Below are 24942 nucleotides of genomic sequence, written 5' to 3' on the forward strand. Positions count from 1 at the left end.
GATGAGGAGAGCTTAAGGGAAAATGCTATATCTGTACACACACACACACACACACACACACACACACACATATAACTTATGCAAATAAAGCAGTCAAAAACAGGAGGAGTACAACAGAGGGTTTATGGTGATATTCACAGTTATTGCAGATGAAACGACCACTTGTGTTTGACAGGAAAGCACATTACAGAGGACACGTGCTATTATTGGAAGCAGATTCATTTAAAACCTCTTCCTGTTGCTGATGCAGTGGTCCTGTATGCCGAGGTTTTGTATCTGTATCAGAATCAAATGGGAAAAACCACAAACCATAGGCTGAACACAATGCGTGGGACACCAAATACATGACATTGTAACTGTAACTCTTAAATACCCGTTGTGCTTCAGTGAGATATCACTCAAGTGATCATATTAATATTCATATCATTATTATTGCAGCTGTCATTGGATTTATGAAATAAGCATGCTAAAATATTCATTCTCAGTATCTCACAGACATGGAAAAAAAAAATGTGATAATTTATCTTTCAACAGTTTTTACATGAAATAGTTTATAAATGGTATTAAAAGGTGATAATCACCTGCATTCACTTAACACTGAGGTTACTGCATTTGGGAGAGGCAATTTCAAAAAAACCTTTATAAAGAAAAAACAAGTGACGCTACAGCCACAAGATTCTGTGTGCTGCAAAATAAGCATGTGATGAGGCCAACAGGCCCCAGTCAGTGATGTCAACTCAGTCACCATTCACCAAGTTTCCAAGAATATAGCTGACTCACTGGTCAGATGATAGAACATGTACGAGTCACACCAGGCCACTGTTCACTTTGCAATATTTTTAATGTGCCAACACTTATTTTTGTCCTTTGGGAAAGTGGGATTATGAGGTTCCACAGTATGTGACAGAATGATGTCCGTCCCCGTTTTTTTCCCCCCACCGGAGTTCAACATTCAAGCTTGTCTCTGCCTTCATTCCAGTTTGTTACATGCTTCCAAGACCTTGTAGTTAAAGTCCTCAGGCTGGTCGGCATACACATAGTGACCGGCTCCACGGATTGTCTGCAGGAAGGGAAGAGAATCAGAAGGGAAGCAGCCAATTAAAAATTATGGAAACTATATAAAGGCATGTCATAAAGGGAGGTCATGATTTTAACAAGGAGGGCTGCGTCTCCGGTTTATAGCTTTCATAAAACAAAGATGGAAAGTAACATTCAAATTTACAGCATGCATCAGTTTTATTTCAAGCCTCCATACAGTCAGTTCCACGGTTCTTCATGGCAGAAAAATTTACCTTTCATGTGTCAATATACACATAATTGCATGTGGAGCAATCATGCTTAAGGCACTGAATCTGTGGAACTCTGCTAAACAGGTTTTTTTATATAATTCATTAAACAAATGTATTTTAAGCTTAAGTAAACTAAACCCCATGTACAAAAGCAACAAATCAGTCTTTTGTCCAGCGATTTTTATTTGATGAAGCCTCAAAATGTTTCTCTTTTGGTTTAGTCGAAACCTCCAACTTTTACAGAGTAGTATTTTTTTATTTATTTTTTGAAATAAACTAAAATTATATAGTGAAACAAATTGATCAGCCCTCTTGTGATACAACATACATCCTCTGTATTGCACGAGGCTGTAACCATAGCCAGCCAGTTCATTTTGTGCAAATCCACTCTTTTCAACATCCATGTACTGATCACCGCACTGTTTCTGTGCTAAAAGAGGCATCATTTCTTTCCTCATTACTAAAACAGATTCTGAAGGAACATTCCACTAACTCAGAGGGTCTAGCAACCCTCTGAGTTAGTGGCAGTCTGTGTTGAAACAACAGCTGTAATTCTCCACATTTCAACTTTTTTCTCAAAAAAACTTGTAGGCTTTAATCTTGAAGTTTCAACTTTGTTTTCAATCAATAATAATATGTTATCAATATTTTTTTTTCTTCATTTAATGGCACCCTAATACACTGTTGTAGAGGTCAGATAATGACTGTTTGTTTGCAGCAGCCTGTAGTTTTGTTTTTCTTAAATGGACATTTTCCCCCATATATCTGTACTCATTAACACAGAGTTAAAATGTCTCGAGTTCGTGGTAATGAGAATGTCTTTGCATATCATAATGTTTCAGTGTCTGTTTTGCACCTGTCTAGGCAGCTGCTCATCCAGTCTTCCTCAGCGTATGAAAGCAACTGCCCATTTTTTCCCCTAAGTGCCAAACCCTTACCCCAACTCTCACCTAGTCCTAAAGGCCATTACACAGAATGTGCTGCAAAACAATGACCCAAAATTCCAAATTGCCATGTAACATATACATCGGTGTGAAAAAAAAGTGTTTGCTATGTTTTTGTATGTTTGTCACACTTAAATGTTTCAGATCTAACAAATTTAAAAATTAGACAAAGATGACAAGTAAACACAAAATGCAGTTTCTAAATGAAGGTGTTTATTATAAAGGGGGGAAAAAATCCAAACCAACATGGCCATGTGTGAAAAAAGTGATTGCCCCCCTCCCATTATAATTAATGGTGGGGTATCACATCTTTGGAAAGCCAAGTTCAATTTCTCTAGCCACACCCTGATTACTGCCACCCGTTCTCAATCAAGACATTACTTTAATACGACCTGCCTGACAAAGTGGAGTAGCCAAAAAGGTCCTCAAAAACCAGACATCATCCCCATGATCCAAGGAAATTCAGGAACAGATGAGAAACAAAGTAATTGAGATCTCGCAGTCTGGAAAATGTTATAAAGCCACTTCTAGAGCTGTGGGACTCCACAATCTCCACAGTGAGATCCATTATCCACAAATGGCAAAATCATTGAATGGTAAACCTTAACAATGGTGAACCTTAACATAAGTGGCTGGCCAACCAGAATTACCCCAAGAGCACAGCAACGACTCATCCAAGAGGTCACAAAAGACCCCAGAACAATATCCCAAGACCTGCAAGCCTCACTTGGCTCAGTTAAGGTCAGTGTTCATGACGCCACCATAAGAGAGTCAGCCCAGCCGACATGGCTAAGTTCCAAAACAAAAACCAGTACTGATCCCAAAGACCTCTGGTGCAAAAAGTAACACTGAAGTGTTCATGACCTCAAGCTGAAGCACACTTGGGTTCTGCAGCAGGACAATGATGCAAAACACACGATCAAGTCCATCTCTGAATGGCTTAAGAAAAACAAAAATGAAGAGATTGGAGTGGCTTGGTCAAACTCCTGATATGAATCTGATTGAGATGCTGCGGCATGACCTTAAAAGGTGGTTCATGCTCAAAAACCCTCCGGTGTGGCTGAATTACAACAATTCTGCGACAACTGGGGGAGAGTCTTTTACAGCTCTGCAAAGATGAGTGGGTCAGAATTCCTTCAAACAACTGATTCCAGTTGTTGCTGCTAAGCGTGGCCCAACCAGTTATTAGGTTTAGAAGGAAATCACTTTTTCACACAGAGCCATGCAAGTTTTATTTACACAAACACCTAGAAACTGCATTTTGTGTTTACTTGTGTCATCTTTGTCCAATATTTAAATTTGACGATCTCAAAAACTTAAGTATAACAAAACGTACGTAATGAACTGGTCCTGATGTTTCTAAACAAGAAAACAAAGAAATTGAGATTCTGGGTTCATCCAGTTCTCACAAGCAGGCAGCAGCAGGGAGAATGTCATGGTTTGATCCAGGAGTTGGAACTGTGTCACGACCACTTTTGTCCATATTTCAGGATGTCAGTGGGGCAGGTTAAACTCTTAATATATGTCAGACCACATCTGAGGAGGCAGAGGAGTCATTTCAGAGCCGATTGGCCTAAAGCATCAAGGACCCAAAGTATCAAGCTGTGTGTCTGAGGTAAAAAGTATTATTTTACTATTTGTATATACAGATTACCAGTTCACTTTGAGCTACAGAACAGTTGTTGTCCAATGCAGTTGGTTGGATCTGTGCAGTTGGATCTGAAAACTCAAGCTCGATACAAAATAAATCTTAGCAATAAAGCAGGTTTTGAGGAAGTGTGAAGAAATTAGTTACAAGTTTAGAAAGTCTATAAAAATGTCATCACACTGATGATCTGGAACCCAAATTCAGAGAGAGTTGGATTTTTGTTTGAAGCCTGAACCATGAAATAACTGCCAGGAAATTGGCTTTAAAAATTTGTTTTCAAAACTATTTTTGGCAATTTATTCCTTAAAAATGTATTGTGAAATTTACGTTTTTCGAGGGAAGGGGGGAGAAAAAAAACAAAACAAAAAACCCCCCAAAAAAACAAAACAAAAACCACCCTTTGAAGGGATATCAATCCATTCATCAACACACACAAACTTACTATGATGTCCACATGAGAGCGTGGCCTCATCCTTTTGAGGGTGATGCCCGAGATGCAGTCTATGCTGGAGCGGGAGCCATAAATGATGGTGATGGGGATATCAGACTGCAGCTGGTCAATCCTCTGCAACATTGGCCTCTTGGCCCAGCCACATGGCGCAGTCATATTCTTAAAAGCAGTTTCCCCACTGTGACAAGATGAGGAAAAGATAATCAATGAGCACATGACAGAAAATGGATATGACAAAACATAATACTAGGTAGTAAAACGTGGATGAGAGCAGAAAAGGTGATGAAGAAATTGCTTCCATGGCCATTTTAGAGACAAGTGGCATTAATAAAAGAGAAAGACAGACCTGGGGCTTTGCACGTTCAGGTGGTAGATGTAATCTGGCACAGTGTTGTCAGTGAACACGAGGGAGAACTTTTTCTTGAAGTCGGGTCTCAGTGTTTGCACCAGAGTGGGACCTGCAGGGGACCAGGGAAGAGACAGAGGTGTCAAACACAAGCATGTAGCCATTAATAGATGAGTACTTATTACATTTTACATGATTAGTCACACTGGGGAGAGCCCAGGTTTTGGCTTAAATTCCTTTCAACGTCAAAGCAAAAACCACGAAAACTCTACTGAATGACATTGTGCTCGTCACATCACTTGCTTTAACAAGCAGTTCCTAGTTTTCTGGGTGTGCAAAGAGAACATTAGCTGTGATACTGCAATATTAAACTAATATAAAACCATCCCCCCAGTTTCATACTGCATACATTTTCACTTATTGTCTCCAGACAATAAGTGAAAATCTTCACCCATTATATTGCATCCTCTCATTTCCATTCTTATCATTTAAGAAAAAGACATTTCACGTGCTCATCATCTCCATTCCTGATACTTTTGTTGTAGCTTTGCTTTTCCCCAATATTTTGGTGTGCCACAGCATGGACACATTTCCCTGGGATTATTAAGCTAGTCCGGTTGTGGGTTTGCTTTTAGCACTGTGGTACTTTGTTGTCTTTTAGCACCTTACCCAGTGGTCCTACCAGTCGCAGGCCAGCCAGGGGGTTGAAAGGACTGAACATGGCACCAAGAGCTTTGATCCACACAGGGATGGGCCGGTCTGGTTCTGTTGTCTCCGGATGATCAGGTAAACCCCAGGGCTCAACCAGGACAATGTGCTTTACTCTGCAAGCCAGACAACAAACACAACAAAAATAAAAGTTAACCTGCTCTTTTAGTTATAAATTGTTTACAGACCTACAACTAAAGGACAAAAACATTAAAAAGGCCAGAATGAAGAGTGCCAGAGCAAACATAGACAAAGACCACGACTTCTGGAATAATGTTCTTTGGACAGATCCAGAGTCTAAAATTGAATTCTTTGGACACCAGAACAGTAGACATGTTTGGCGTAAACCAAATACTGCCTTCCAAGAAAAGAACCTCATACCAACTGAAGCATGGAGGTGGCAGTATCCTAGTTTGGGGATGCTTTGCTGCAGCAGGACCTGGCCAGCTCACTATCATAAAATCCATCATGAATTCTACTGCGTATCAGAGGGTGCTTGAAGAACATGTGAAACCATCTGTTAATGAGGGAAATTCTTTTGTCATACACATGCTCAATGCAGCAAGAGAGACAGAGGAACAGAAGAATAAGATATACAACATATACAATAGAATACTAGTATACAGTAATGACCCAAAGCATACCAGCAAATCCACCAAGGACTGGCTAAAAACTAAGAAGTGGAGAGTCCTGGAATGGTCAAGTTAAAGCCCCGATCTTAACCCCATTGAGATGCTGTGGGGTGACTTGAAACAGGCTGTACATGCAAGAAACATCTCACAGCTGAAGGAATTCTGCATTGAGGCGTGGGGCAAACCTTCTGATCGATGTCAGAGACTGGTGAAAGGCTACAAAAGCCGTCTCACTGAAGTTATATCAGCCAAAGGAGGCAACACTAGTTATTAGGGGGTAGGGTGTCCTTTTTTCTCCATTGAAATAAACATTTTTGTTCATATCTTTTTTTGATGTTTCACAAAATGTTCATTTTTGTTGTTTAATTGCAATCACTTTCTTTTCCAGTAATACATAAAATCATGATTGATATGTGAACTGTTCATAATAATTTCCAAAGGGCTGATTATTTAATGGGGTGTCCTAATTTTCCTCACATGACTGTAAGCATTCAGTATCCTGGTGCATGCATTATTTTTTTGTTTTAACAGAGATGTGAATGTGACATACATCTTTTCATCAAGAAAGTAAATGCATCCCCCCAAATATAACTTTTCTGGCACAGCATTTTGTTTTTGTATTTTTTGCAATTAAATAATGGTGACCCATTCCATTTTTGCTTATTTCTGCCACCCACCCCCCCCACACACACACACCCCAATTCTCAGATAATGACAGAGTATGAACTGTGGACCAAAAACTTTCAGATGGCTCTAAATGCCCAGTTTGTTTTATTTTTGACTTTTGAGGTCACCAAGATGAGATATTGCTAATATGAAAACTTACACAGCCCTTGTAAGGTGGAGTCTATCAGAAGAAAACTGGCTTTAAGGAAGCAGGAAGGGAGCTAAAATGCATTTCAGACATTATGATGGCCGTTTTTAGTGCTGCAGAAATATGAACAAAACCAGCTATGGCTGACAGTCTAACAGGTCACAATCAAGCTAGGCCAAGGGTCAGCAACCTTTAACACCGAAAGAGCCATTTGGACCCGGTTTCCACGCAAAAGAAAACACTGGGAGCCGCAAATACTTTTTGACATCTAAAATGAAGATAACACTGTATATATTGTTTTTTACCTTTATGCTTTGTGTGAACAACTAAGGTGTGTTGCTTATGAAATCCATGAAGTGCTACAGAGAAAATTACATTTTATTTATGTAATTAACACATTTTGAACTCTTAAAGAAATATAACAAAAGGAAAGACACCCAGCTGAACTAAAATGATCCATGTAGCAAACAAAAACTGTTGTGAGCCGCCCCTTATATCGCCTTTGGGCTTTTGGAGCCTTGACCTGACTTTTAAAAAATAATTGGAAAAAAAGCACTATGCTGCTAAAAAATGAAAAATAGATATTTGCAAAATTCTGCCTAAATATGTATTTTACCTGGTTAATGTGTGTGGCGGGGCGTGGTCTGCAGCACCGCTGCAGGGGAGGCGGACGCACCTGAGCGGCACCCGCAATCACGCCTCGCCGCCTTAACGTCTGTGCTATCCATGTTGTTGTGTGTCGGGCTGTGAGCTGCAAAGCTACAGCCGGCTGTATGCGTACAGCAACAGTGTGTGAAAAGTGGTCAATAAAGAACCTCTGCGCACAGCGTCTGCAAATCGGGGCTGTACGAAGTCACTTTCATCTTTACGCAGGACTGTAAGCTGTCATCTGTGAAGCATGAGCGGTGTTTGTTTTTAACATAGTTCACGGTGGAGAATAGCTGCTGACATAATGTGGATCCGAAGAGCCATAATTGGCCTACCTGGGGTCGAAAGTCTAGATAAATTGCATGGCGTTTCGGCGGGTACACCAGCTTCCGTCTCTCTCTTTCTCTCTCCTGCTGCTACTTCAATCATGAAACTGATCAATGATCAGCTGATCGGCTTTTCTGTCGCGAGTCCGTCTCTCTTGTTTGTTTTTGGCCCACTTTGCACCAGAAAGAGGAAACCAGCGGCTGAACAACAGCAGCACGTTTAAGCTTGATAAGCTGTTGTTAGAATTTATTTAATATTACTTTCTACACCAGGATCTTTTTCTACAGCTGACGGCTGGTAACTGTGCAGGGGCGGATCTAGCAAAGTTTAGCCAGGGGGGCCGATAGGGCATTAACAGGGAAAAGGGGGCACAAAGACATACTTTTCTTTCTTATTCTCATTTAAAATGTCTAGCTTTTAATAAATAATTATCCGAATCTTACACCCAAAGTTTTAATCTGATGTAAAATGTATAGAAGTCCATTACTGTATATAGTAACTATTAAGTCTAATATACCCTAGTAAGCTATAGTACTTTTTCCTTTGGGAAGATACCATCTGTGCAGTCTGCAATTCTGTTGAAGAAAGATGTTGAATCTATTTAATTATTCTTGAAAAATAATTTCTGTGCATTTTTTTCACACTGCATCAAATTAAAGTTGATTACGTCAATTAAGCATCATGAGGTGGGGGGTGGTTCCCTATTTTTTTTTTGCTGGGAGTTTGCAACCCTATTAGTTAGGTTGCTTACTCTTTAAAATACCAGAATAGGGAGGATGGAGTAGGTTTAAGTTCATTAGATTAATCATTGTTTAAGTTCATTAGATTAATCATTATTGCTGAACTATAAAATATTTTGGGTGCAGTGTATTTTTTTTTTTAAACATACAGGTCTGACAGAATAGCTTTAGTGTTTTTTTGTTTTTTTTAACTTGAGTATGAACTTATACAAAAAGCAGCAAGCTATTAAAAAAAACAGTTTTATTGATTAAAAACACTCATATCGGTATCGGCAGATATCCAAATTTATGATATTGGTATCGGACATAAAGTGGTATCGTGCCATCTCTAATAAGGACTAAAGAGCTGCAGGTTGCCGACCCCTGAGCTAGGCTGATATTTACATGACACCATGAAGCAGTTTACTTTCATTTTCATAATCAACTGGAAGCTAAACTGACAGGTGATTATAAGCCATTTAAATCTGACATGTCATGGTCTTAATGGACTCTGTACTGGTACAGAGAGCACATTGTTGTGGTTCCCAATACGAATGAAGTTCAAGGAGGGGGGGTGGGGGACAGTGAGCACAGATCGGGGAGGCATGTGCCTGATCACGAGCATCTGAAGTTATAACTTAAAACCATTTGGAACGCTAAGATAACAATAAGAAGACAGGAAGCGGGAATTTTCAGTGTTACTGATGAAGAGGGGTGATAAGGGATTGAGGACATTTTATCAGGCGCCGCTTAGGGAGAGCCGGGTGAATGCTGGAAGCTCCGAGCTGGAGCTGCGGCAGGAGGAGATGGTTCAGGAGAGATAGAGTCTAGTGGGAGGAGAGAGCGTTTTGGAGGACACTGCTGTTATCACAGGCTGCCAGCACCTAAAGGCACACCGCTACAACTGTATCCTCTACTCATGCTGGCATGTTTTGCTACAATCATGTTAACAGCAAAAGGGCAGAATCATTATTCATAACAGTGTTCACTGCAGACTCTGCTTTTTTTCTCCTCCTAGGCAAGTTCCACTTCATTTGTTCCATTTACAGCAGTGATGAAAGGATTATTCAAATGTATATTATTCTGGTTTTATAGAGCAATCAACACTCTGCCCACTTGCTTACTGGAGCTCTCAGCTGTAACACATGGCTTTCTTTAGCTGATCTGACCAACAAGCAGCTCTTGGGGACAGAAAATGAGACATTATGACACAATCCTCTGATGTGTTGATAAATCAGTTTTGTGTCCACTGACACACTCCACTGTATTTTCCATAACAGTCCCTGACAGTATCTGCCTGCTGTTTGCTGTGAGGCAGCAGGTGTAAAGAGGCCCAAACACTTCTGCAGACCAACATTCACACACCACCCTCAAAAGGCAGGATAGAAATAATAGTTAGAGATGATATGCAAAGATTATCACAATATTAACTCTGTCCGTTTCAGCCACTCTTGCAGATGACAGGAGCTGCTAGCCAACAGTGGACATTAGAAAAGATGAGCTCCTATATGGAGTGCCTAAAACACTCGCATCATTATAATAATAAGAGACTAAAACCTGACTTTAGCTTATGCTACAGTTCTGATCCTGACATTTTACACAAACCTGCCACCTTTCTGTATCAGACAGTGTGGGTCATGATACAGTAAGATATGAGAAATCCCATTGTCTGCACCCACCTGCCTGGGTATTTAATTGAGTATGACACAGCGAGGTATCCTCCCAGATTGTGACCAAGAAGTATCATAGACTCCAGATCCACGCTGGCCCGCCACTGTTCTATGGACTCGACAAACTGATCCTCTGCTTCTGCTGCATCTGTTGAGAACACAGGCCTGCTGCTCTGGCCAAAACCCAGTAAGTCCAGTGCAAAGACAGGCCGATGCTGGGAGAGATCATCCAGATTCTGAGCCCACAGGCCCACCCCGCCGCCAAAGCCATGCAGCAGAACTAAGGGAGTTTTATCTTTAACATGGTCATTGCAAAACATCAGGGTCCACAGAAGATTGTCGTTGGAGATGGGAACAAACACTTTAGTAAATTCAGTGCTGACATCTGAAAGGAAAAGCACAAGATTACTTTTAAGTTCAAGAACATTACGATGGGTCAAATATTCCATTTCACATTAATCTAAATAACATCTCTTTTTTGATACTACTGAATCAATCAGGTGTCTTCACCAAAAGTGAGATTCTCTACAAAAGGGTTTAAAAAAACCAAAAAAAACAAACAAAAAAAAAACACAACAACACCACACACAAACACGGCAACAAGCTCAAACAAGAGCAATGCGATTTCTCACACTTACTGGTTCATTAGTAACATCCTGCAGGCACAGTTGGGTTAAAGTCATTCATAGAAAACAGCCCCTGAACTTCTTGATTTTTCAAAGCTGTAATCATCAATCACTTTATTTATAAGTTCCTATTCTACTGTGGTTAATGTTCTCTACTTGTTGTCACGACATTTTCTGGAAGACCAACATCTAATATTCCTTTAAATTTTGAGCAACGAAAGTCATGAGTTACTTTTTCCTGAGCCGTTTGTAGTCTTAGATAAGACACATACTTTACAAGTGATCTCAGACACATTTTGTAATTAGCATGAAACACGCTAAGGCCCAACGCATCTGCTCAGTTTATTATTATTTTATGTCAACAATTGCATTTTTGAGGACTTAAAGATGCTAAAAAAACTCATGTACATTTTCACCAGATCTAACACGTGCAAAATTTCTTATTTTATTGGTTTGTAAATGGCCTATATTTGTATAGCGCTTTACACGTCCCCAAGGACCCCAAAGCGCGTTACACATTCAGTCATCCACACACAATCACACACTGGTGATGGCAGCTACATTGTAGCCACAGCCACCCTGGGGCACACTGACAGAGGCGAGGCTGCCGGACACTGGCGCCACCGGGCCCTCTGACCACCACCAGTAGGCAACGGGTGAAGTTTCTCATGTACAGAGTAGGAAATGGTTCAATAATGCCACCTATGTTAGTACTACCAGCATGCGGTTTGAGTTACATGAATGAAATTTGGTACACACATACGTAAAGTCTGGAAGCCCACTGACCCAAACCCAACAGGAATCCCGCCATTTTGAATTGAAGATGACATTTTGGCGACTTCCTGGCATTATACTGTTGCAAACTCCTCCAAGGATCAACTTCATATTTGGTCAGTCTAAACTACAGACCTGGGCCATATTAAATTGCAACACTTTTGAGCTTTCTTCAAAGGGCGTGGCCGTGGTGCCACGGCAAATTTCAACCAGTCGCCATGAAAATATAGTTTCCTCTTATTTACACATACATCGTCCAATCTGGACCAAACTTCCCACGTTTCATAAGGCTCCGCCCCTGAAAACATTTCTCCTGTCATATTTGATGGTGGTCACTGCACCACCTAGTGGGAACAAGAAATGTCATGTTATGCACTTTGGGCTACAGTTTTAAGGTGACTGACCACAGCAACCTCAAATTTGCCAAAGAAAGTCTTAAGGCGTTGGTCATCGCTGCTTGCAGATTTAATTCATATTTACAAAAAGTTATTTGATTTCTAGCCAATACAGGTTTTGTTTAGCAAAACAGGTTGTGTTTGAGTGAGTGACCACAGGTGGGTGAGTTTTTACTTTTGCACACTGTACAAAAAGTGTATGTTTTAAATTAAAAAAATAAATAAAAAAATTACACTGGGTTTATCCTTACACTGCAGCATCTTCTCCTCTGAAGCTTGCAGATGGCTCTTTGAAGTTGGACACCACGATGGCAGCCAGTTGGGAATCCAGCACCACCTACGTACACAAAAGCACAACAGTATGAATATGAATGGTTTGCCTTATATTAATATTTCAAACGTTCATCATTATAATAATGATTCATCATCATGCTGCTTTGGGGTACTCACAGTCGTAGGGCTAAGATTCATAACACAAACCTGCACCACAGAACATTGACTCCTAGCTAACCAGACTCTTACTGTATGGTCCTCACTTAACTCATTACTCATTTCTCATCTTTCTACCGCTTGGACTGCGTTTTGCAACACACTAAACAATCAGGGTTACAAACAGGTTAAGCAAGCAAAAAACAGGCTTGATACACAAAATTACCATCAGAATTTATCACAGATGCTTTGAAAAATGTAGTGGTTTAAAGGTGTGAACATACACCATAAGACTGTAGCCTTATGATGTATGTTTTTGTTGGAGTTTCCAGAGTGCAAAATCTGGGTAAAAAATAAATGATCCAAATATGATTTGATAACAAATTGCAAAATGCAAAATTGTGCAAACAATTTCATGCAGAAAAACAAATATACACCATATTTTTCAACTGATAAGGCTTCTACATTTGCTGTTAGGAGTGTTAATTTAGTTTTGCATTGCCAGGGAGAGATCGCTTTGTCATTTAGTTCTTCACGGAGTCCTCACACTGAATGTTTAGATTGTTCTGTGTTGGTATGTTAATGTAACAGAGCAGTCCTTAATATGAAGCATCCATGAAGCTTTATGCTTTAGGAACCAATACGTTGTATTAATGCTTCTCTGTATGACTTTATCAGTCTCCCATACTGTTGTGAGAAAATTCTGACCCAATGCTGTTTGTGAGGTATTTATTTAAGCACAGATCTCTTAAGATACCCAAAGGGATTTGTTTCTTTTTTCAGATGAATGGAATAAAATTGATGGAGAGGTAAAAGCCTACATCTTTCCACTTTGGGTTTTTTTTTTGTGTGATTTTTTAAATTGTAATTCTGAGCATTTTGTGGTTTTTGGTACTCTGGAAAACTGTAAATAATGAGCAGAAGCAATGTTAAATTGATGTTGATAAATCTGAGATATTTCTGTAAACATTCACATGCATGACTTCTGCACAGATTCATGTGGACACACTGTTAGTTAACAAGTCCCATTGTTCCTGAAGTCATGTGGTTTGTTCAGATACAACGTTGCAAACCCAACACACGCTGCAATGTTCTTTTTTAGTGAAAAGGTTTTTTCATTCCTAATTCATGGCAACGTGTTATGGCAGGCCTTCTACTAGAAGGCATAACTAAACTACAGAAGGGTGTGACTTAAGAGTAAGGAGACACTTAAAGGTTTTTGGCTGAATGTCTAAACAGCTGTGTTTATTGTAAAAGTGTCATATCTCATGACCTCTCCATTAGCTGCTCTGTGTGGGAAAGCAACTTCTTACTTCACAACTGGCTCTGAAATAAGCTCTTCTGCTTTCCTCCACTGGCCCAGTGTGGTCTTGAGGGAAAAGCATAACAGAGCACAAAGCTGTGACACAAAAATTTAGTTTCTTTGCTTTCTTTTGTCTTTAGGCAAGTCAACCCCCCCCCCCAAAAAAAAAAACCCAAAACAAAAACCAACCATAACAACAAAATGTTCTTCTGTGACATGCAAACCTCATGTAGCAACACGCAGAGACATCAAAAGAGGAAACAAACGGCTGTCATCACACTACACTTGACTCAATGTTCTCCTTCCCTGACATCGGTCACATTAGTTTCTTTAACAAGGCCTTCTTTACAGAGTCTAACCATAGACATCTTGTTCACTTAGTAATTATCAAAAAATTCATCTCCAACTGTTTTGATAAAGGACTATTTGTCCTTTATCAAAACAGCTGTAGCTAGTGAAAAGGGCAACTTAAATTGTTTGTCTGTGTGTCTGTAAGGTTTTCGGCTGCTAAGTGGATAGAACACCTGAATATGTCACCTTGAATTCTGAGACATCGATACAGGACGTGATTGATGCGATTTTAATCAGTCCCTTTCACATGTTTCAACATTTACCTAAGCCTACTTCTAATAATTCTTACAATTAAACAAATGTGACACACACACGCAAAGACGCACGCACAAAAAGACAACAAGGATTTTTCTGTCTATTTTCTAAGTGAGCAGCAGCAGCGCAGCCTCAAAATTAGCTTTAAATTGATCAAGTATGGCATTGGCCTTGGTGTGAATCTGTGCTGCCTGAGTGGTCCTCTGTTTTAAATAAGTCAGTACTGCAAGAGAACTCACATAAAGTCCTTTCCAACATGTGGCAGACATAATGAAGCAGCCTCATTACTGTGTTGTTTAGGCACAACTAGAGTCACAGACTTAAAAATCAGCCTAATTTAACTGCTCTGATCATCCCCCCCCCCCAATGAAGGTTTTACTGTTTGGAGAGCTCATTTGTCATTTTGCTCATTTTAAGACTGTCCTCCACCCCCCATGGCTGTCGTTTTCTTTTTCAAATCATTACACATGATGCTTGGGCAGCAGGCAGCAAGGAAGGTCCTGAAGGTTCAATCCAAAACTAGTTGTACTTAATTATTTTTTTAACATAAAAGCACATTTACGCTATATGCGCATGTGTTTCTCATCTGGGCTGCTGTTGGGGTTTTCTCTGCATTATTGTAGGGTCTTCACCTTATAATGCAGAACACCTCAAGGAGATGGCTGTGATTTGTGAACTGCACTTTCACTTTTAACCCACTCTAAATGCCTTTTACAAGTCTGGAAACGTCAATTTCAATGCCTTTTGAACAGGTTTTTGTTAATCGGGGTGGTGCTGCTCATTTATATTGCTTTGCACTGATAAGCAACCATTTAGTCTCAGCCTGTTAACATACATGTGTTGGACTCAATTGTTGGAGACGCAATTACTTGATAAACCCGTGAGTTTGCCAGGGTTATCAAAACGCAGGAGACAACCTGTGTGTTATTGTGAAAGGTAAGTTAAAGAGTCACACAAAACTTTACGTTTAGTTCTCCCTTTGCTTACGTTCCATTACTCTACTAAGTCTCATGAAAATCACCCAGCTGAAAGGAAACTGGACCTGCACAGTGACACATACAAACTAACAAAGTGAGGCTACAATAATGAAAGCTAATGTCTGAGTGGAGGTGGATATTTGTGTAAAAGAGTGTCACACCTGTGTCTGTGTGTGGATGCTCATAACATTACCTTATTGTTTTATCCACATAGCCCCACACACTCCTGGCCAGACTGGGAACACCAACAGTAGACAGCATTCTATGAATGACCCTGGAGATATAATAAAAGAGTAAGTGCGTGAGGGCAAAGGACAGGGACTGGCTGATGACAACGCGTGACAGCAAAACTATCATCTCCATTATTTAAATTATCAAGCATTTACTATAACACTTAAAAAAAGTTTATGGTTTTATCAAGGTTTTTTGTGCATTTCCAGAGGGTTTTTTTATGCACATGAATATAAAAATATTCGCGCCACTGCAAAACTCTTGTTTAAAACCGGTGTTCTGACAAACCATCCTAGTTTGGCAAAACGTCCTACCGTAAGTACTTTATGCACATTTCTGCTGTCACAGAGTAATTCCAACACCAACTTAACTTTGCCCATCAGAGTATGCTTGTAGGTCATATTCATACAGCCAGGATGGTTTGCCACTTCATTTTACCCGTTAAAGTATCTTGTAGGTAACATTCACTCTGACGGGTAAAATTAAGTGCCAAACATGCATGGTTTGGCACTTAATTTTACCAGTCAGTATGTTTGTAGCTGTTATTAACAAAGGTAGGATGGTTCGCCACTGAATTTTAACTGTTTAAGTATGCTTGCAGGTGAAATTCACAAAGGTAGGATGGTTTGGCAGTTAATTTTACCCGTCAGAGTATTTTTGTAGCTAATATTTACAAAGGTAGGACGGTTCGCTACTTAATTTCGTGTTGTGCGCATGCACAGAAACAACGGGTAGGATGGTTTGCGAGGTAGGATGGATTCCAAGAACACCTGTTTTCCAATTTGCTCTACTATCTCTGAGGTAAAACAAACATGGCAGTCCAGCGGCTTTGAAATAAGAGCATTATTTTACTTCTGTGGACCACACCGACAATATCTTGAAAGCACCGGTGAGTTTTTCAACGACCTTTTGCAGTCTTCGAGCACTCTCATTTAGTACGGGCCACTTTACAAGAAGGCAGCAATTAACTAATGAGGGTGGGGGGCAGGTTTACCTTGACCCAAGTGGTGCCGCTCTCTGACAGCCTGTCTAACTTTCGACAACAACACTCGGGCATTTTTCAGGAAAAGGTGCACAGTGTCGCTGTTCCAATAACAATTAGTGTCTGTTAAATAATAAAGGAACATTACCGTGGATAGACATACTCTGACAGACCGGGGAATGTGATAGGTTAATAGAAATACTCACCCTCTGTTCTCGATCACCGCTTGCTCAGCCATAGCGCGACAGTCCCCGAGACGCTTCTCACAGTCACGTGGCTCTGACGTAGCTGCCGAGCTTGTGTGCATTGCATTTATAGCGTCAGTTGACTGAGACAAGGGGGAAGGGGGGGAGTGTTATTCCTACTGTGGATCCACCTATCTCCGCTTCGTTTCTTCCTAGTAGAGTAAAACAAACGCACCCAGGAAGAGTTTGCGGAACTGGCGTGTCTGTCATGTCTAAACATTGCTGCTGATCGGGGAAGTGGGTCTTGGTAAGTATTTAAACTCCGTTTTGTGTTCCTTGTTTTACATTACTCGGGTATTTAAAAGTAACACAAGAGTGTTGAGCTTGCGCGGGCAGCTGCTGCTGTTCAGCTCTTCGGTTCAGTTCTTACGGTGAATCATCCTGCAAGTCATTAGAAATGTTCTCAACGGTCTTTAAACTCATTTATCTTGCTTATCTGATATTTCAGGTCTTAAATTTAATGGGGACAGGTACTCATGCACATGTAACCTGCAGCGTGAAAGATACATGTAGAAAAAAGTTTTATTTACAGTGTTGTGCAAAAGTCTTGAGCCACACATCGTTTAGATTGTGCTAGGCGAATGGGATGTGATTTATGTGCAAACATATACAGAAGCACAGTGTACAGACTTAAAAGTCAATATTTGGTATGACAACATTTATTTTTCCACACAGCTGAACTCTCTGAGGCCACTTGCTTTGTTATTTATTTAAGTGGTCTTCAAAAACAGGCTTCTTGAAGGGTGTTTGCCTTTCATTCCGTTTGTGAAGATGATCACACACTGCTTAAATAACGCTGAGATTTGGGCTCCAGCGAGGCCAATCCATGATGGATGGATGTGTACCATTATATTTGTTTCCATCAAGGTATGCCTTTACTGCATTCACAGTGTTTTTGAGATCATTACCGCAATTAAATATTTAGCTGTTATCAATCAGAAGCTCTCCAGATGGACAAATCTTTTCTGCATTCATAATTCTACCAGTTTTGACAAGATCTTCAACACCACCATGCCTCCACTGTGTTTTCCACATGGCTGTAGTTAGTCACTGTTGTACTTTGATTCTGACCTTTTCTTTACGTATTGAAAAAAATCGAACCAAAAAAATTCAAATGTGGATTTTTCACTCCACTGGTTTTCAGTCCAGTTATTGTGTATGTTGGCATACCTCAGCCTTTGCTCTCTGTTTCATTTACTAAACAACAGCTTCTTCCATGCTTCCACTGAGGCTGTTTGATGGCTTCAGTGAACCATAGCTGGATCAGACTGAAAGTCCTGGGTCTTTGATGGATTTTTCTGTCTTATTTCATGACTCTCATCTGGTATTGATACATTTTCTTTTTTTTTTTTTTTTGGGGGGGGGGGGTCTGTCACTGCTACTTTTGCTCTCATCTGTCCAGTTTCCTTAATTTTTTTTAATGACACACATACATGGACTGTAAGTATTAGTCCAAAGAAAAACTTTTAAAGTACCATGTTTATTTTGTTTTTTTCCTGTTTTGTTGTTGTTGTTTTTGTTTGTTTGTTTGTTTGTTTTGGGTTTTTTCCTTCTCTTTTCTTTAAAAATTATTTCTTTTTGTTTTTTTGGGTATCTTGTGGTTTTATTGCTTTCTTACTGCCATATGTTCAAGATGTTTAAAGTGTTGGATATTTATGAATATAAAATCCAATAAATATATTGGTAAACATATATTTACAAAGTTTTTCTTTGTACCTTTAGAAGGCTGGAGAACTATTGCTCAAGACCACTGTAAAGTAACAACAAACTCTGGGCATTTGTAACCAAAATACAAAGAAATCAGGGGTGAATCAAGACTTTTGCACAGTACTGGAGTTGTTAATTTTCCCGTAATTTCTCTAAACGTATATATTTAGGTCCAGGGTAAACCTGCATTTTTTTCTAATGGCCATCAGGGGTGATCCCTGTTATCCCTGAATCCTCCTCCTCCTATATGTTATAACTTTGTTTAATCTCTTCAACATGTTGACCAATTTCTTTTCTTTTCTTTTTTTTTTTTTTGATTTTTGTGTAATCTTCCTGACAGACACCAGTATTCAAATAAAAGTGGGAGCAAGACTACAGAACTATAACAGATTCTTGCAGTCATAGCATAGCGATTGCTGTTTTTGGACTCCTAATTAAACATGAGAACAAAGAAGCTACGTAATGTGAAATGTAAAGCTGTATGCTATATTCACACATACATATATATTTACTCACCCTAAGGAAAGTTGTTTAAAATACTAAGATAGTTGCCATTTTTTTTTCCCAAAATCTGACACAGTCAGGATGAAGCATGAAGATTTGTTGTGTAACTGCAGAAAATGTTTCAGTGTTCGGTGTAAAAGAAATAACAGAAATAATCCTGCTACCTTCATTACAAGCTAACTGGATTATAAAATGAAAACAGTTACTGATTATAATCCCTAACAGAAATATATCCAAAGTCAACTCAACAAGCTATGGGATTTGAGTTTTAAATCACACTCATTAAAGACTCCGCACACCCACACAGGTGTGGTCACTTAAAGCTGCACAGGCGTGGGCCAGGTTAGTGAAATTTATGTGATCGATCACACACACACACACACACACACACACACACACACACACACACACACACACACACACACATACAGACCAACACACACACACACACACACACACACACACACACACAGAGAGCTATATTAATGAAATATACAAAGGCTGTTTTCTTTTTAACAAAACTGGAAGCGTGAGAGATCAGTGGAAAGTTCAACTGTTACTTGTATAACTGGTAATACTTGAACCTCTGGAGACAATACGTAGGCTAAAAATAACATAGCATGTGGTTAGGGTACCTGTTCTGATCACTGTAAATTTAGTTATATTTAACATTGTTAGTATGTATATGTGCTTCGTTCTAGGGGTGGGCGATATAAACGATATACGATAGAAACGATATAAATTTGGCCAACGATAGAGATCGCTCTATCGTGATAGGGCCTGTTTTGGTCGAAAGCATCGCAGCGGCTACAACCATTATCATCTGCAAATTATGGCGGGCGACAGTCATAGCAAAGAGATGAAGCACTTTTGAAATATGGGGAAAGCCAAAAACTGCGCTTCCTCCACTTCCGTAACATTGATTCATTAATGTTGAATTCTCTCGCAGCTGCTCTATTCCCATGTTGTTGCAGTATATTAATAACTAACCTTGTATTGTGGATGAATAATCTCAGTTGTTCTCCTGACTGAAGTTTGGCCCGTGTATAGCATCCTGCTATGCGATTGCATTTGTCCCTACCACCAGAATCCCTCACGTTAACTTTTATCGAGTGGGAAAAAAGTTGGCGTTCATCCTCCAGCTTCACTGTGCTAATGTTATGCTAACATAGCTGTGTCGCTAGCAATCACGTAGCACAACATTATATACCAGGTAGTCCAACTTCAGTAACCCTGCAAACACCACTGCTGTTTAGTTTTCTGTCTTCATTTATGTTGGAAGTGGTAGCAGAGCTGTACGTTTTAATTAGTTTCAAAAATCTCTCAGTCAGAACATGGTATGTCATGTTTAGGTGGAAACTAGCGAGCTAACTTCCTGTTAACTTCTAACTCCGTTAAATTTAATAAATTCTGTTTTCATGGAAGCTCCTCACTACGGCAGCCGTAATGCTCTGACAATCCATCAAGCAGTGCGGCTTACCAAAGTTGTACTAAAACATTTTTAACAGATTTCTGCACGCCCAAATCGGTTCGAGGTCAGTAAGCACAACCAGAATTCATACATAAGGCACACTCTCGATTTTTGAGAAAATTAAAGATTTTAAGTGTGCCTTATAGTGTGTAAAATACATTATACAGAAGAAAAGAATATATCGCGTATATATCGTTACCGCACGTGCTTCAAATTATATCGCGATATGGATTTTAGGCTATATTGCCCAGCCCTACTTCATTCTTACATCCCTTTGTTCTATCAAATCATTCAAATAGTGGGACAGCATTGGTAGGACTGCGTGTGTGTGTGCACACAGTACATACAGCAGTAGAGTAGACAGTAAAAAATATCTTAAGGTAAAAACCCATCTGAAATCATAGTGAAGTTTAACCTTCAGCTGGGACTTCCAAGAGCAAACTGATATGGCTGATATCACAGTCACCACATCCAACTTCCACAATCCAACTTATTATTTATTTTTTATTTTTTACGACATATGGTTCAGATACCCATAAACTGTATAAAAGGTGGACATAGCTTCTGGGTCTGTGGAAATATCCTATACTGTAATTCTTTTTAATGGGCACTAGAGGTCGATACCTGTGTGCCTCTCATTGCTGTAGAAATCGGTTGTTAAGTCTGACGTCACTAGCCGTGTCTGGGCCTAAACTCCGCTGCAGGTCCATATATCAAACGATCACTATGGCATTACTGAGAGTTGAAAAACTGTCTAAAGTCTTTCATCTTTAATAAAATGATCAGCGTTCTGCTCTACCAGGTGTAACAATTGAGTTTAACATCCAGGCATCCATGAAAACGGAATTTATGACATTTAACGGAGTTAGAAGTTAGCAGGAAGTTAGCTCGCTAGCTTCTATCTAAATACAATATAGCATGTCCTGACTGCGGGGTTTTGGAAACAAATTAAAACGTACAGCTCTGTATCACTTCCAACATAAATGAAGACAGAAAACTAAACAGCAGTGACGTTTGTAGGGTTACTGAAGTTGGGCTAGCTGGTATATAATGATGTGCTACGTGACCGCTAGCGACACAGCTATGTTAGCATAATATAAACAAGCTAACTTTTTTTCCACTCGATAAAAGTTAACGTGAGTGTTCTCGGTGGTCAGGAACAAATGTAATCGCATGGCAGGATGCTGTAAAAGGACCAAACTTCAGCCAGGAGAACAACTGAGATAATCCATCCACAATACGAGGTTAGTCATTCATATACTGCTGCATGGGCTGGGCTGTAGTTACATCCTAAGGTTTTAAAAACTGAGCTTAAATAAATGATTAGCGGTAATAAAAGCCGAGGGAGGTCAACAGTGATCACTGACTGTTTTAGGAGCTTTTTGAGATCAAATAGAAGAAAATACAAAACATTAAACATGTTAACAACACAAAAGCCATATTAAACGCAGACTACTTTAGGCCCGGAAGTAGGATTCTCACGTCATCACTTAACAACCGGATAGCTCGAGTACCTAAGATCATATTGTTTTTTTTTTTTTACAACTTTATCGGCCTAGTCACTAATTTTGGGTAATATTGAATAAAACATTAAGTCCACTTTGTAAATTTTAGTCATTCTAAGTGGCAGAAAGGAGGATTATCACAGTCAATAATTTCCTCTAACTGAACTGCGCATTTTAATTGAATCCTGTTGTAGATGATATTTCAGGGCTTCTGACCATCAGCGCTACATACTCTTTAATAAAAATTTGAATATGTGTGGCGCTCAGAGCATGAATCATATTGAATTTTAGTACTCTCACTCCCATTGTTACTCTCACTCTCATTGTTACTCTCACATGTGCTCCAACACTGCCACCAGGCTAACATTTGTACATAATAAATAAGAAAATCTAATTTGGACATTGAGTCAGTCTCCATACACTTCCATGTTAAAACGCCTCACAGCACTGGAAACAATACTTAGTCTTGGATAACTCATCTGCCTATATGATAAATACAGTTAGAGGTGTGGCTGCTGTGACTGACAGGTGTTTGGGACACGGGTAGGCGGAGCTAGGCCTCTTCTTCGCCTGTGGTTGTGCATATCGGAGCAATTTTAATGGATTATTTGATTAATATTATGGGTTATTTTGTGTGTGAGAGACATGTTCGTGCTTCACTTTTACTTTAACTTTCATCAGTCTGTTACTCAGCACTAATTAGCTGACATGAGAACCTGTGCTCCTCACTTTACGAATGCAGCTTGCTAATACCAGATAGCTTAGCACTCCACCCTTTCCTGTAGTCGGGTCACTTGAGGATGCGATGTCACGTGGCTGTGTCCATCTTTTATTTGGTTTGGATGAAATGTGTCAGGACATTATTCAGTTTCCTTCAGCTTTATTCATAAAGCGTGAAATCACAGCAGTAACCTCAACGTGCTTCATAAAATAAACTCTTCAACCTTTCCCAACTCTTTTACAGGAAGTGATAGTGTTACAAGTTGACTGCAAAATAAATTTTCAAAAATGTCAGTTTTAAAAACTACCGATTTATTTATTTATTTTGAGGATCACCACAGAGAGCTCAGAAATTAGCTTCAGTAAAAAACAAACAAACAAAAAACGCTGATCCGTGTTAAAGTTCCCTACAAGGGGAGTGGGGCAGATGTGGGTGTGGGTGTGACAGCTGACAGTGCTGCTCTGTGACGTGGAACACCGGGTGCAGCACGCTTACAACACCACACGCTCTTCTCTTTTCTTACTGTTCACAATAGATGATCACGGTTCCCGGCCCGAGCCTGGAACACTGCCGCTTCATACACAGATTTGGGTGAGTGTTGTGCTGGCCCGAACGACACACACACAACACACACACACAAGTACGGAAGGAGTAGCAGTCAGCATGTCAGGGCTTTCTTTAACACACAGGCTCCTCCCTTTCTGGGTACAGCAGTCTCAGCTGTTTCTGTCTGTACTCTGGGTCTGTCTCTCCTTACAGGTCATACATGAGCTGATCTGCAGCAGACCCACAGTACAGATTCCACCACGTATGATTAGTTGATTTTACTGCAGGGAGGTCCGTGTTCAGACTAAGGAGGGGTAGCTTTGACACACCTTGTGTAAACCTGTTCAATGAACATTGTGACTTTATCTGTCATTTCTTTACCTGTTTTGGGCCAAGATGTCATTTCACACACTACATTAGTCATGTAAAGACATTTTGAATTTGTTGTACAGCACAGCAGGAACTCGAGGAGTCTGTGAATAGGATGAGACAGGGAGCCCAAGAAAACAAGAACAGACTTTGTTATTGTATTCAGACTTGACTTAAGAAAGAAAAATAGCAAAGTACTTCTACTGCGAGTCCCTAAAGAAAAATTGTCATCATGTACAATAGCATACATGATGTTAATGGCAAATTTTATTTCATCTATATTACTAGATAGGTTTTTTTTCTATAATATTACAAGAGAATGTGGGTGTGTATAGCTGTCTGCGTCTATAAGCTAACTTTGTGACAGACTGGCGACCTGTCCAAGGTGTACCCTGCCTCTCGCCCTATGACAGCTGTGATAGGCTCCAGCTCCCAGAATTGTAGAAATACAGAAACTTCTGATGATTAGGCCTAGCACGAGCTCAGCTTGCCCTGTCGGCCTTGCAGTACACTGAAATTGAAGATGATAGTGACAAACAGGCCTTTCTAGCAGATAGCAGTGTTTCTGTTTATTGGCAATACCAATAATTACTGTTGGTTGTTCAAAGCAAAGCTTGTTCCACAGCAGTCTGTGCTGTATTTCACACTTGGGACTCAAGGAAATAAGGACGTTTCTGTTATGCAGGTTTCCTGGGAGGAGGGACGATGCTGCAGGAGTCGTCAGTAGACAGCAGTGGCTCCAGGTTCGCTCCTCTGGTGGTGCTGGAGCTGGCCTCAGACACCAAGGAGGAGGCCATTGCTTGGTTGCTGAGCAGGATAAGAGACCGGCAACAGAATGGAGGTGTGGAAGATCGTCTGCGCCCCTCGAATCATCTTCCCTTGTTTGACGTGGTATTATTCATCCTGTAATTTCTTCCAGGTGCTGAGCTGCTGGTGGAGCAGTTGGGACCTGGAATCGGGTTGGAAGAGAAGGAAAACCCCAACATGTTTTTGGTGGGGGCCTCCATGCAGAGGCTGCTCTGTGGTGCAGAAGATCTGGGGCTCTTTAAGGAGTGTACTGACGGGTCCATGAGAGCCTTCACTTTTGCCAGCAAACACAACTTCAAAGATTTTAAAGGCAAGTCTACTGTTTAGTTTGTGAAAATGTATGCTTTAGACTAGCATCTTATTGTTATTGTTAACTTGCAGCCTTGCAGTTTAACACAGCCAGGCTTTCTTTGTGTTAGCTGGTTTTCAGAAACCTTAAACAGTCAGTCAGAGGTAACTCGTATCACTACCATATTTGTCAGCCTCCTTGTTAAGTCAGCTCTGTGCAGAATTGCATAAATAAGGAGAATTTAATGCATCATTTGATT

General features: G+C 40.0%; 2 protein-coding genes across 5 annotated transcripts in view; one reads left to right on the top strand and one right to left on the bottom strand.

The window, feature by feature from the left end:
- Positions 1-109: 109 nt before the first annotated feature.
- On the bottom strand, positions 110-16831 carry abhd5a (abhydrolase domain containing 5a). Its single transcript, XM_005945157.3, has 8 exons — positions 16726-16831; positions 15500-15580; positions 12243-12328; positions 10206-10581; positions 5348-5502; positions 4679-4790; positions 4324-4510; positions 110-1060 (listed from the first exon to the last, which is right to left on the bottom strand). Exons 1-8 carry the CDS (start codon positions 16824-16826, stop codon positions 971-973), a joined length of 1188 nt encoding a protein of 395 aa, XP_005945219.3. The 5' UTR covers positions 16827-16831; the 3' UTR covers positions 110-970.
- Positions 16832-16885: 54 nt separating this feature from the next.
- Positions 16886-24942, top strand: part of ano10a (anoctamin 10a) — a 35946-nt gene continuing 27889 nt past the window's right edge. For 2 of the 4 annotated variants that reach the window (XM_014340999.2, XM_042213108.1), the window contains exons 1-4: positions 16893-17011; positions 23208-23263; positions 24273-24428; positions 24507-24704. In XM_014340999.2, the coding sequence (XP_014196485.2) occupies positions 24293-24428; positions 24507-24704 (334 nt within the window). In that variant the 5' untranslated portion in view covers positions 16893-17011; positions 23208-23263; positions 24273-24292. Of the gene's footprint in view, positions 17012-21974; positions 23264-24272; positions 24429-24506; positions 24705-24942 lie in introns of those variants that run through there. The other 2 variants (XM_042213107.1, XM_042213106.1) reach the window with 2 other exon arrangements.

This window comes from Haplochromis burtoni, unplaced genomic scaffold, assembly GCF_018398535.1.
Source record: "Haplochromis burtoni strain Fernald_Lab_line unplaced genomic scaffold, NCSU_Asbu1 Contig_418, whole genome shotgun sequence".
NCBI lineage: Eukaryota > Metazoa > Chordata > Actinopteri > Cichliformes > Cichlidae > Haplochromis > Haplochromis burtoni.

Excerpts from the sequence above, each read along its gene's own strand:
- abhd5a (XM_005945157.3), bottom strand. The coding sequence starts at position 16,826 with ATGCACACAAGCTCGGCAGCTACGTCAGAGCCACGTGACTGTGAGAAG. Across the intron at positions 4,511-4,678 it reads CTGAACGTGCAAAGCCCCAG|TGGGGAAACTGCTTTTAAGA; the intron begins GTCTGTCTTTCT and ends ATCTTGTCACAG. Across the intron at positions 1,061-4,323 it reads GCTCTCATGTGGACATCATA|ACAATCCGTGGAGCCGGTCA; the intron begins GTAAGTTTGTGT and ends CCCTTCCTGCAG.